The 13,530-nt window shown below is 45.2% G+C and overlaps 1 protein-coding gene across 1 annotated transcript; it reads right to left on the bottom strand.

Annotated features, from left to right (window-relative positions):
* Window positions 1-2,287: 2,287 nt before the first annotated feature.
* syt11b (synaptotagmin XIb) lies at window positions 2,288-12,745 on the bottom strand. The gene is made up of 4 exons (XM_005941074.3): window positions 12,434-12,745; window positions 6,521-7,461; window positions 5,506-5,626; window positions 2,288-5,198 (listed from the first exon to the last, which is right to left on the bottom strand). The coding sequence occupies exons 1-4, from the start codon at window positions 12,465-12,467 to the stop codon at window positions 4,888-4,890; spliced, it is 1,407 nt and encodes a 468-aa protein (XP_005941136.1). The 5' UTR covers window positions 12,468-12,745; the 3' UTR covers window positions 2,288-4,887.
* Between the last annotated feature and the right edge of the window lie 785 nt (window positions 12,746-13,530).

Here is a 13,530-nt window from a genome sequence, read left to right as displayed (position 1 = left end):
CAGGTGGGGGTGTGGCCACTTTGAAACAGGAAGCTGTAACTGATCAGGCTTGCAGGTGGGGGTGTGGCCACTTTGAAACAGGAAGCTGCAAGGTAAGGAGTGACTGACTGGCTTCTTCTTGACTGATTTAAAAAAAATGATATTATCAAATCAGTACTAGGCTTGTTGGTCCCGCTGGTTACCGAAGCTTGTTATGAATCCTGGAGTGTTTCACCATGGCCAGCTTGGTGTTTTGAATCTGCCTTCATCAGCTAATGTCTCCCAGTGTTTTGCTCAGGTTTGGTGTTCACGCATCGATCGTGACCGTGTTCCTGTAACTGTGAGGCGTACGTGACACAACCGATATTTCTGTCACTTGATACATAGCAGTGATATTTTGTAATCTACCCTACAAATTGTTGTAGCTGCATGACTCAATTCAGGAACTTCAAATAAGATACAAGTCTGAAAACATAAAAACAAGAATACACTGGCTCACTGTTAATGTAAAATGTAAAAGTAATGAGGTCATGCTTCAACACGATCAGCAAACATCAGCAGCAGCCTGCCGGAGACTCTACAAAACCACAGAAAGAATATTATGTAAAAGCTTTTCACTTTTTTTTTTTGTTAGCAGGTTAATCGTTTATATCTGCGTCATTACAGGCGTTTCGCTCTCCGTGGACCACGTCAGTGTCTTCTTGGGTAAATGCAGTCAGAGTATGCTCAGAGAGAGGCGGGATGAAGGAACCAGTGTCAGAGTTTCTGAGAAACGTTCATGTGACAGGGATCATCAAAGGTCAGATGACACTGGCTCTGGTGATTTCTAAGAAAGACATCTTCTCAATCTTTAAATGATGTGAAAATCTGGTGACATGCTGCATTTTTCTCTTATTAAAACGTCCGGTGCACACTTACTGATACAGCTCCTCACTTTAATAAAACTCCTTCAAATAAAGTTAATGGTTAAAATGGCTTACACACTACTAATATCAAAACTGCGTCATTCACAGTGAAAAAATGTATTTAAACTTATTAGAGGCATAGAGTGATGTCATTGTGACAATCCAATTAAATCTGGCTTCCATCCAATGAGGTCGACACATCAAAGACTGACAAAAAACCCTGTAACTTAGAAACTATGACCCTTACAAGTGAGGTGTGTACTGCCAGCATATAGAAAGTACCACGTAAAGATTTAGATATGCTAGAATGATCTGCAGGTTGACGTGATAACAGAGGTGTGGACTCGAGTCACATGACTTGGACTCCAGTCAGACTCGAGTCGTTAATTTTATGACTTTAGACTTGACTTGAAAAAATGTTCTAAGACTGTGACTTGACTTGGACTTTTACACAAATGACCTGGGACTTGAATTGGACTTGAACCGGTTTACTTGAAAAGACTTGATATTTCACCCCAAATATAAAATTTAACACGCATATTATATTATATTATATAGAAAGTGTGCACCATTATTTTAATTGATTCATTTATTCAAACCACACTCCGTACGTATGTCTGCGTGAGCTGTACCACAGCCAATCAAATTAACCAGATTTTTTTTAAAAAAGAAAAAAAAAAACGCTCAAAAATGCTGCAAGGAGATATTTTTTTCAGGTACATAAACTATGAAGTAGTCAACAAAAAACCGAAATGCAATATGGAAAACATGCAAGTAGAGAATCACAGACAGAGATGGAGCAGCTTCCAACTTTCTCCGACGGTAGAAGTTGCGTAAAGAACGGTAGGTGGTGCTTCTCTCTTGCTACGATGAGATAGCTGACTTCATCTAACAAGCAAATGTTGTTCAGGCTACGTTGGTGATGCAGTTTTTTTTAATGTGTATGATATTTTTGTCATGCGATTTTAAAGCCGGTCCTACAACCGCATCCAAGAATAACATGCAGCTTATCTCAGAACCGTCGGTGAAAATTATTCTTGGAGCTAGGTTTAATTGAGCTGCATTTTAAAGAGGTGCAATTTCACAATTTGTGTATATTTTCTACGTTCACTATTTCGTCATGTGTTGACGAAAGGACTCAAAATTCAAAGTTTCAGACTTGTGACTTTACTCGGACTTTTACACCAGTGACTTGAGACTCGACTCTGACTGGCCTGACATTACTTGAGACTTGCAAAACAATGACTTGGTCCCACCTCTGCGTGATAATGCCTTATAGAGCCAATTAAATCTGCCATTGTTTGTGTTGACAATATACAATATTCTTAATATCACGCCACCTTGGACCCATAAAATAAACGATCAAGTGTAAATAAAGTGAAATGAGCGTTCAGGCGCGGCCGTCATGGATAACTTGTTTTTATTTGTACGTCCAATGAGTGTTAACAAACCCAACACAGAGGTTAGCATCCAGGTCTACAGCAGGGGGCGCTCAAACACACTAAAGCTCTGAGAACATCGGACAGGAAGGAAACCAGCAAACATCTTCACATCTGTACAAATGTACACTCAGTCTGTCTGTCTGTCCGCCAGCAGGTCACAGTTTGAATCCGAGGGCGTCGATGGAGATCCGGCTTCAGGTGGCGTTTTCTTCACCTCTCTATGATTCAAAGTGAAACTTGCACAAACTTTATTACTCTCTGCACTAGTAAGCAAGCTGTTGAGCAGATTCAAGGTTAAAGTTAAACTGGGGTTAAAATGTGCTTCCGAGACTAAACTCACAGTGTGTCATCACTCAAACAAACTCGTCAGTAAGAAAACATGAAGCCAAAGTCCAACGTCACCTCAGACACATTCACTGGGCTTGTAGGAACAAAGTAATATAAAACAGCGCCACCAGCTGGCTGCAGGGGAACATTCACAGGGGGAGAGATACGCTTTACAAAGCAGTGCAAATCAGAGTCTCGGTGTGATGGAGGAGAGGGAAATGTACAAAATGAGACCAGCGCAGTGAAGCAGAGGAGCGCTGCCGTGGTCGCCGAGCATGTTTCACATCCCATCCTTAGCATCGGCGTTCAGTGCCAGGATGACCATATTTAGACGAGAAGGTGGAGCCTAATCAGCAGAAATAAAGACTGGATACAGCAGATGAACATAAGTTCAGTCTGAAAAGTGAACCCAATGTGGAAGCAGTTCTAATGACCAGCAGGGGGCAGCGAGGGCTGGAATAAGAAGCCCGAAGTCTGAAAGAACTGAGGAAATGAAATCCTACTTGTTATCACCTTCATGATGAATTTATCATTTCACCTGACAGTTTAGGTCTTTATGAACACAGCATGATGTCATTTTTTATGAGAGTTAAAAAGCAGGAGTGTTCAGTTCCCTCGATTTCACAGGGACCAAAAGCTGATGTCACGGTACCTACATCCAACTTTTATGTCCAAGATGGAAGTCTGACCTTTGGAGTGGACGCCTACCATCAGAGCTTTTAAAGACCTCGATAAATCAACAGTGACTGTGTCAAAACGCTGAATTAGTCTTTTATAAACAAGCCTTAATTAGTTTTGAATGCGTGTACTGAACAGCCCTCACACACATTACTTGGTGGACTTTTGTCACATGACAGTAAAGTGCTTTTCTGTAGAATGTGGACTGTTGCATTTCAGGATATTCAGCGTTTTCCAGCAAGAGTCGTAAGCAACAAAAGCTACATCTGATGTTTCTGGTTACGCTACTTTTAGCATCAAAGAGGTAGTCGAACTATAAAGACTTTTTGTACTTTCGACGGTCAGCTGAATTCTAGTCATTAACTGCTGTATGCTGCAGATTTCATTGCTTTTTAATGTCCTTTCAGGTTTTCAGACTTTATTTTGGTTGTTTTCTTTTCTGAATTGTCACCCAGCTGCCTGAACAGTGTTTAGAGGAGCTGCAGGTTTTAGCACTTCCACATTGGTTTCAGTTTTAAGCCCTGAAGTTCTTATTTACCTCCCATCATTTAAAGCGAGTGTTATCCTCATCGTAACTACAGCACTCCTGTGGTAAACTAGCTTCTCTTTTAGTTTTAGTTCTGAAGATAGAACAGCTGAAACATCATCAGGCACCACAGCCGCCCTCTGCGTCACTCGCAGCCTAAATTAGAGGAATGCATTCATGTTACAAACAAGTATTTTACATAATCTTTCAGTCTTCAAGAGCAGGAGCTGATTTCACACGATATAGGGTCAGTCAGGAGGTTCTGACGGTCCAGAATCCCCGTTGAAACGAGGCCGAGTGCACTTCCTCCGGGGTCGGGTGCGGTCGTACGATCTGCTGCAGGAGCGGTGGGTGAAAATGATCTGCAGGCAGAAGCACGCTGCTGTCTGACAACAGCAACTATCCTGCAAATGGAACGTCGACTGAGCGTCGCAGCGATTCTTTGCAGCAGTGTTTGGTCCTCCAGAGGAGCAATCGTTACTTGGATATATTCAGCGTTTCAGTTTATATGCAGTATTTTCATCATATTTTCTATCAGAGCTGAAATTTCTTCCTGCCGTGGTGATGTCACAGATCTCAACTCTTCATTTGGAGTGATTTTTTTTTCTTTTCAGACGGACATGCAATGAACTGCATGGCAACAACAGCAAGAGGGGAACTTTTTCTTTTTTCTCACATTTCTTTTTTTTCTTTTAATCATATTTGAGCATTCCTTCCCCCGTCGACACACATCGACAGCCAGAGGAGACACGAGAACAGTCTTAGAGATGGACGTCATGGTTTGTTTACTGGCTGTAAAGAGCTGCAGGATTCTTCTTATACTTGCAGATGTAGTTGTGGTAGAGAGATAATAGAGGGAGAGAGTTTACCTATGATCACAACAGTGTGACTGTGTTGTTTTATGTATGTGTGTGTCTGTGTGTGTGTGTGTGTGTATGTGCTGTACACTGAGTCTTTATTTCCCAGTGGCTTCACTGGTGGAGTCCCAGCCAGTGGGTGGTGTCGGCTGGTTTCGGGCGGTGCTCCTCCCTCAGTACTCGCTCAGGTTGTGCCATTTGGAGATCTGCCGGCGGGGGTTTTCGCACACGTCCCTCCAGTGGGAGGCTCCAGAGGGGGAGGGGCTGTGGAGGCCGAGCAGGAGGCGACCCAGGACCTCGTTCTTGGTGGTCCGGTCGAAGTCGACCACCAGGAACTCCACGGAGATCTCGGGCAGAAGCTCGGGCGGGATGTCGTAGATGAAGGACTCATTGAAGACCGGGTTTAGCGTGCACTTCTTCACGTGGGTCTTCTTCTTGGCGATGCGCTTACGGCCATAGAAGACGTTCACCTTCACATAGGGGTCTGAGGACAGAAGGAGAACGGTCTAAGATCAAGCTTCGATGTTTGACAAATATCCTCTTATATCAATATAAGAACAAACAACAATTGCACAGCAGCTCTATAGCATGTTGTTTATCAGGGGGTGTTTGGATATGCGTGGATAGTTTATGAATAAATCAATCAATTCAGGTGCTTTAGGCCGACTCGCTCCATGCTGCATGTTCCAACCACAACACTGACTGTGCCTCAAAAAACAGAAAAATATCTTCTAAGCAAGTCAGACTGAACGCTGAGCGTCTTCCTGCTCTCTGTCCTGCTTTCTACTCACTGGCTGACAGGCCGGTGATGTCCATCTTGGGGAGGTGTCGAGCCTTCAGGACGACCACGCTGAGGCGATGAGACACCGGCTGGTAGGACAGAGACGCCAGCAGCTCTCCACGACTCTCGCACTAAAACACACAACAGAGGGAACAAAGTTAGCGTTGTATCCGTGTGACTGTTTCTTGTTTTCAGGTTTACGGTGTTTTCTCTCGTCCACTGCTCGCATGTTTGACGATCCAACATTAAACTGATAAGAGACGGAACAACAGCGAGGCTGTCACTGACACAGACTGAGCAGCTGGCTGCCATGGTAACGCAGAGAGTTAGTCACGTATGTAAAGTGCCAGGACCACTGCTGTCAATCATGAGTGCAAACACTAACAGGAAGCTTTAGCCTCATGTGACTTCTAACTCTGTCATTTAGGATGGAAACAACCAAAAACAGACGGAACTGTGAACATGATTTTATATTTATTAGAAACTGAGAACTTTATTGGTTAAGAAAAATGGGCTGGACATCACGTCACTATTATGTTGCTGCTTCCTGCTGCATATGAGAGTCACTAACTGTGACTTCAGCTCTATACAAATACAGTACATCAGAAACGTCTTGATGCATCTCCATCATCCAGGAAAGTAAATGGCCTGTATTTGTACAGCGCTTTACTAGTGCCTAAGGACCCCAAAGCGCTTTACACATCCAGTCACACACACATTCACACACACGTTCACACACACATTCACACACACGTAGCGTTTTCAGTGGGAGAAACGTTTCGTCACTCATCCAGGTGACGTCTTCAGTCAGCTGAGACTGAAGACGTCACCTGGATGAGTGACGAAACGTTTCTCTGAAAACGCCCAGATGAACAGACTCAACTTTTGGAGATTACATCAGAAACATATTTATATGAGGGCACTGTTTCAGTGCTGATCTGGGATCAGACTAGAAGTCTGTTCCACGACTGTTTCAAATACAACTACCATTAGTTTTATTACAGCTGCAGCAAAGCCTCGCTCACCTGCATGTTCCTCTTGGTGATCTGCTGGCTCAGGTGGACTCGGCCCGTGCTCGGGTCCACGCCCTTCAGCGGCACCACTGCCTCCCCGATGACATCATCGCGGGCAAAGCGGTCAAAGCTGAGGACCAGGAAGTGCAGGGTGAGCTCAGGCAGCGAGCTGTAGGCCACGCCGTAGAAAGTGAAGGTCTCATCAAACAGCGGGTCCAGGGTCTTCCTCAGGACGCGGGTCTTGACGCGGTGCTTCTTCTCGGGGAGGATGGTCATCTTCACGTAGGGGTCCGAACTACCCGCCTGCTCGTCCATGGCGGGGAGGCCCCGGGCGCCGACGATGGTCACTACCAGAGCCTTCTTGGGGAAGTTGTAGTCGACGGTGAGGCTGATGGAGCCCAGGCTGGGCTCGGGCTCGGGCTCTGAGGAGGCGGGGGTAAAGGGGGACGCCGTCTTACTGCTGGTCTGGCTGCTGCTGGCTGAGCTGCTGTCCAGGCAGCAGTAGTCAGCACGGACCGGTAAAGCCCGCTCCAGCCGACCCTGGCCGTGGGCGGCGTCTGCGCCAGCAGGAGGGACCAGGTGACTCATCTGCAGCTGACCGGGGACATCCAGGATGTTGTTCTCAGCGTCCACAAGCACCATCCCCCTCCCGGCGGTGCCCGCTGTGGTGCAGCCTCGCTCTCCGTCACGGTCGGAACGGTCGGCACGCCGGATGCCGCGCACGATCCTTTTGCTGCTGCTGAGGGATTCTGGGTAAATGCTGATCCCCTTTAGCATGTGGATGAACTTGTAGGGCGGATCCTCCGAGTCATAGTAACGGTCCCCGTGCAGCTTGTAGCGCCCAGAGATTCGGAGGTAACGGCGCTGACAGAAGGACCAGAGCAGCACCAGAACCACCACGACCAAAACCAAAACACCAGCCCCCAGGAAGCCCGCCAGCACCGGAGACATGGCTGCGAGAGAGAGAGCAACAGTGGAGTGAGTCAGACACAACAGGCTGCTGTTCAGTCAACACACAAACACGCAGTTTATCCCAGTGTGACGCCATTTGTAACCCTGAAGTCTGCCATCCACCGCACAGCAGGGTCCAGGACTTTCAGAATAATCCCTCACTGGGAGAACAAACTGCAGCTATCAGGAGGACAAATAATTAAAAACACTAAACCGAGTAACCAAATAGAACCGAACGCTTTGCCCAATTAACATCTGTTTGTGGGCGGAGCCAAGAGGACTTTTGAATATCGAGTAATCGGATACGAAGTAGTCGTCTTATTACACAGCAACAGTAAATATTCAAAACAAATCTAAAATGAACTGTTAATTTTTGCCATTTTAGAAATCGCAGTACTTTGAGTGGTTTACATGACGTGCCAGCTCGTAGTGTGTTTATGTTTATTTTCTCACGTGCAAAAATAATTAAATAATAAAAACAGTAATTAAATATAAAATGAGACAGAAAATAGTCTTTACTCTGTATTTTGGGAGGCGTATCACTGCCTCGTGTATGATGTAGCTTTACTGTCTTCATGTGTGAGTCCTTGTGTGTGTGAGATTTAAAGCAGCATGTGATGACTGCAACAGTGTGTAAAACACATGTTGAGACGGTGTGGATGTTAATAATTAATGTTAATAATACTTCAGTGTTGCACTGACCCATTTGTGTTTTTACTTTATTTACTTAGATTTTATAGAAATGATAATCTGCAGCGTAGTGCCCCCCGTGCCCTCCTTTAGACTCTCCCCTGCTCGCTTCAGGTTCACTGACAGGAAGTAAGAAAGCTGCCGTCTGACTTCAGCTGCCCGATTTGAAGCTAAGTCAAGCTACGTTAACAGTTGGTCTGCAGACGCACGCTTTTATTTTAACTTCTGTAGTTAGCTAGTTAGTTATTTGGTGAATCGCTGCAGTCCTCACAGAGACCGTCAGTGTTTCCCTTCCATATAATCCAAATCTAAGAGGTGGAGATATTCGAGCACTGGGACCACCAGAGAGCGCAGACTGTAGCATCCTACAGCAGCTAGGGCAGCGCAGTCGGTGACAGTAACACAGAGTGAAGTCACCACATCGACTCTCCGAGGATCTCATTAGAAACATCTGAGGACTGGGCGGAGGGAGAGCAGAGAGGCGGGGTTTGTGGAGCTCTTTGTTTGCTGGGTATAAAAGAGTATTGTTGTGAGTCACACAAGGGCACACTGATGCTACGCACACACACACACACGCACACACACACGCACGCGCACGCACACACACACACAGTAGCTTTCCCAGAGAAACTGCACTGATGTACTGACTTGGTATTCACTGAATGCTGAGGTAGAATTCAGTGTGCTACCCAGCAGCTAAAGCAAAACGCAGCGAGCTGTAGCTTCAATATGTCGGTGATCAGGCCGGACGCAAAGCATCCACAGAGAGAGGACGCAGTTAGTAAATGTCCATCCCAGAAAACTAGTGCGAGAAAAACCTTTTCAATTGATCCACTGAGTCACTGGGATTCTTGGAAAGCTGCAGGGAGCTCGCGTTTCTGCCACTTTACACACTGTTCTCTGAAAGTCCTCATGTCCCAGAATCTCTCCACCCCAGGTGGAGGATGCAAAGTTAGCAGAGTGTACTCCACCTCTCATTGGAAGGCTCCAGACTCCTAAACACTGCCACACAGCCTGAAGCAGCCCCGTAGCGCGAGGCTGCCCTTGGCATTTCCACAGCAGCCAAAACATGAAAAGCAACCTCGCTGAATGAAATAAACACACAACCGCAGAACAAAAGCCAAAGAGAGGTGAAAAAACACACAAGAGCAAGAGCAGAACTGAGGCGAAGAACTCCATCAAATCTAAGAAGCTTCATTAGTAAAATCTATTTACTGCAACTTCACCAACATCTGCTACTGTGTCTCCATCACAGCTCAGCAGAGCTGCTCCAGAATGAATGACCTACTTTGTTTGGCTCCTATAGGCTTTAAATTGTGATGAGTAACCAATCAGATTCTTCTGCAGGCGGGACACTGCTGCTGGTGACAGAAACGGCTGCGTCAGAACCACATCAGCGCGTGTTTCAGTCAGATTAAAGGAAACAACGCTAAATAAAATATGAATAAAACAATAAACTGCTCGTGTTGATGAAGTGAACTGTGTGACTAGCTGTGGTTACAGCATTTACAGCTTCACGCAGTCTGTGCCTGGCACACTGTGTCACACACTTGAAGCCTCCCTGTTTCCTCTTTGCTGTCAGTGTTTTAACTCATATGCAGGTCTGACGTGTTTCTGCTGACAGACACAGAGTCGCTGCTCAAAGTGTAAAAGCTGCAGAATCAAAGTCCAGAAAATCCTCCTTCCTGTTTGTTCTCGCTTTTCATTCAGACTCCATCAGATGATGTCATGTTTTGGAAAGAGCTGAAAGCAGCTGAGCTTGCTGCCTGGCAACTCTGGGACACACACACACATGTTGGGCATTCATATCTTGTGGGGACATCTAATTGACATAATGCTTTCCTGAGCCACTTACCCTAAACTTAACCATAACCCCTCTGCAACCCTGACACTAAAACCACATTTTGAGTCTCAACAATGCCTTCAAACTTGTGGGGACCACGATTTTCGGTCCCTATAAGGGCTGTTGGTCCCCTAAAACTTCCAATTTTTGGTCCCCACAAAGATATGAATACACGCTCCTGCTCACACACACACACACACACTGAGGAGAAGCTCACAGTCTCTGATCTGCTCGGTTTATTCTCAGCAGTTTAAATCATCACTTAATGCGATTTCTCACGGAGTAACCAGTTCATCTGTAACCTGTGTCTGTTCTGACCTTTGTCTCTGACTGATTACACTCGATTAAAGGAAAAAGTGTCCAATAACTCTAATTGATCACATCCAGATATTTACTGACTGGAGGATACGACAGGAAGTCCGTGCTGCATGAGACGTATTCGTTTGTCTGATTGTGGAAAGAACATAATCACAATTTTTCAGGTTTAATTGTGATTATTTAACATATCGATTCACTTAAGTAAATGCAACGAACTTACTGAATATTAAAGATGTGTCTGCACACTTGAACAATGCAGATAATAAATAACACAGTGGGAGTTTTTTGGCCCAGATGGACACAGAGCGGCGCCTCAGGTGACCTGCAGGAAGTGGGAGCCACGGGGAAAGAGAGCTCCAGTTAATTAACAACCAACGGGCACCTGAGCTGTGCAGCGCTGAGACCCCCTGCTGACAGCTACAGACAGCTGTCTGCACAGCCGTCCTCAGGCTCCCTGCACGCAGCTTCTATGTCTGGTATGTGAGGCGCGTCGAGCTCGTTCTAGTTTGTGGGGAACAACATCTTTATTTTAAGGTTGGAGGTGTAACTATATAATAATTTTACTGAACCCCCCCAATTTAAACTGACAATGAAGAGAATTTAATGTCTAATATCAAACTCGTCAGTGGGATTCAGACATTATGAAAAAATGCAGTAAAGTCCAGAATGTATGGATGCTAACTCTGCACTCTGCACAGCCCTTCAGTGGTTCCAGTGACGCCTGTTGGTTTGATTAATCTGGATTAAATTTGCTGACTAAAGGTTCTCTCTGAGTCATCGGAGCTCAACTAAACTGGGGTTCAACATGAACTCTCGCTCTGCAGGGAAGCAGAACAAACCATTCAAGCGCACAGCTTTGTAGCTTTGCAGCTAAAACGAATGCAGAAGGTGATTGATTGTCTTTACTCTCAATAATTTGTTCACATAATCATTGGAAGCCACCATTTCTCCACACCAAAAGCTCTTTTCTAATCAGCACCGTCCTGAGCTGATCCATAACCTCAGCTGATCGGTATGTGGATCAACGAGCTCCTGAATAATACAGTGGATTGATTCAGAAGTCTTAACCTGTCATTTTAAAGCTCCCTCGTTCTGCTTATTCGCAGCTTCTGTCGGTGAAACCAGATCTTTAGGACAGAACTTCCTGTCACATACTATACGAGCCACTTTATTAGGCACACCCATTCAACTGCTAGCAAGGTGTGCCTAATAAAGTGGCTGAGTGTCTTCTGGGTGGATGTTCAGGCTCACCACAGACAGAACTCTTTACTGGGTCCTTTAAACCAGCAAACAACAGAAACCTTCAATATAGATTTTTATCTAAAAATGTCAGAAAACTAGGAGCAATTATAATTTTCCACAGAAACACCATCATCCAGTTTTATGATCGCACCACAATCAGCCAATCGATTAACTGCATTTATCAGCCAGTACATATAAGATGTGGTGTAAGTCTGGATCTTCAGCTCGTTTGTATTAAAAGGCGCTTCATCGATGACGTAATCGTCGTTTACTTTATTTTCCTTTCGCTGATCAGCTCCCACGCGACGATTAAACTGATTTAAAAGGTTTTTTCACTCTGAGAGCACAGACATGACGTCACCCATACACACCCCGACGGGCGCGCGCTCACGCACGCACGAGAGCGAGGCAGACCGTCCGTGGGAGCGCCGCGAGAACGCCCTGTTTTTCTCCCCCGCGCGGGCTGCTGTTATTTTTAATTTGTCACCGATGATGCAGAGGCACGCGCGAGGCCTCGTTTAAACCCCACGCACTTTTTTTCCGTGGCAGTGAAATGATGACTTAGAGGACGGTCATCTTTCCCCAACACCGTCCACTCAAACATGGCTGCGGTCACAAAATCACCGTGTGAGCTCATTTGACCGGCCTGGCAGTGGTGCCAGTCACGGGAAGATGACCCGCTCCACCCCTGAAGCATGAAAGGAAAGACTGGATGTGATGGGCTGTGCGGCCGCTTTATTCACCTGCTGCAGGCATCCGTTAAATATGTCACAGCATTTGACCCCAGTACACCCCACAGCCTAACGCAGTGAGGCCATTTAAACACGGTGGATGTGGGTGAGATGGAAAAGATACGAAGACCAAAAGGGCCTGGATCTCACCGTAGGCGGGTCCCAGCTCGCTGATATCCGCCATTTTGTGGATCGGGGCAGGATGCGGTCCTGACCGAGCGGGGAGAAAGAGCGCAGAGATGAGAGGACACCGACTGACTACCGTCCGCTTTTACTTCACATCCATAGAGGAGCGACGGCTGAGAAGAGAATCACCGAAAACAAGCCGCTGATCCGGGAAAGAAAGCCTTCATACATCGGCTGACGGAGGTGTCGTCCGCTCGCTGCGTCGGTCTCTGTGTCGGTGCGCAGTGATGCTCCCGTTAGGATGCAGGGAGTCTGCGCGGAGGAGCTCGCGATGAGGCTCGCCAAAGGTTGTCTAAAAACAAGATGACTCACTCAAAGCAGGATTCATGCGCCAACGTGTCTCATTTATTTTTTATTGTTGTGGAATCTTTATTTTTTAAAAGGACAAGGACAAAAAGTAAATTCTAAAAGCACATATTATTTTTATTTTTTATATATAAATATTAAATAATTAGAAATGTTTAAAATATATATAAATATAAGGAAAAGTACAGATCTTATAAATCTCATAAAACGTTTTTGCTTGCAAATAAGTTTGGCTGCATAATTTTGATGCAGTGTGTGAATGTAAAGGTTTATGCTGAATATGTTTGGTGATTTTTTTACTTTTATTTTTGTAAAATCCTTGTTTGAAAAAAACGGAGAAACTTCTTAAATGAATTCTGTGCTGTGTTGCAGAGATGTCAGCTAAGCAGACCTTCCCGTCTTTTATTTATTGCTGACAAAACAGGGTTTCCACATTTTCTTCTTTCATAAAAAAATAATGACTAGCAAAGAAAATAAATTATAAAATTAAAAGAAAAACCACTGGAACAAAAAAGAAGCCAAATCTTCTCCTCAAAACCAAATAAAAAACAAAATAATATGTGGTCAACTGAGGCGTTAAAAATGACAATAAAACTAATAGAAATAAGTTCTGACCTTCGCACTGGTCTCCGTCTCATTCACACAGATGGATTCTGTTTTCTTTCTACTGACTTTAATTTGTCTTGTCTCTAAGAGCAGACCTCCACCTCTCCAGGCTCTCCTCCACCTTCTCCCTACTCTCACTGCAGATCACA

Source organism: Haplochromis burtoni, unplaced genomic scaffold, assembly GCF_018398535.1.
Source record: "Haplochromis burtoni strain Fernald_Lab_line unplaced genomic scaffold, NCSU_Asbu1 Contig_295, whole genome shotgun sequence".
NCBI classification, from domain to species: Eukaryota; Metazoa; Chordata; class Actinopteri; order Cichliformes; family Cichlidae; genus Haplochromis; species Haplochromis burtoni.
This window is presented reverse-complemented; position numbering and strand designations above follow the sequence as displayed.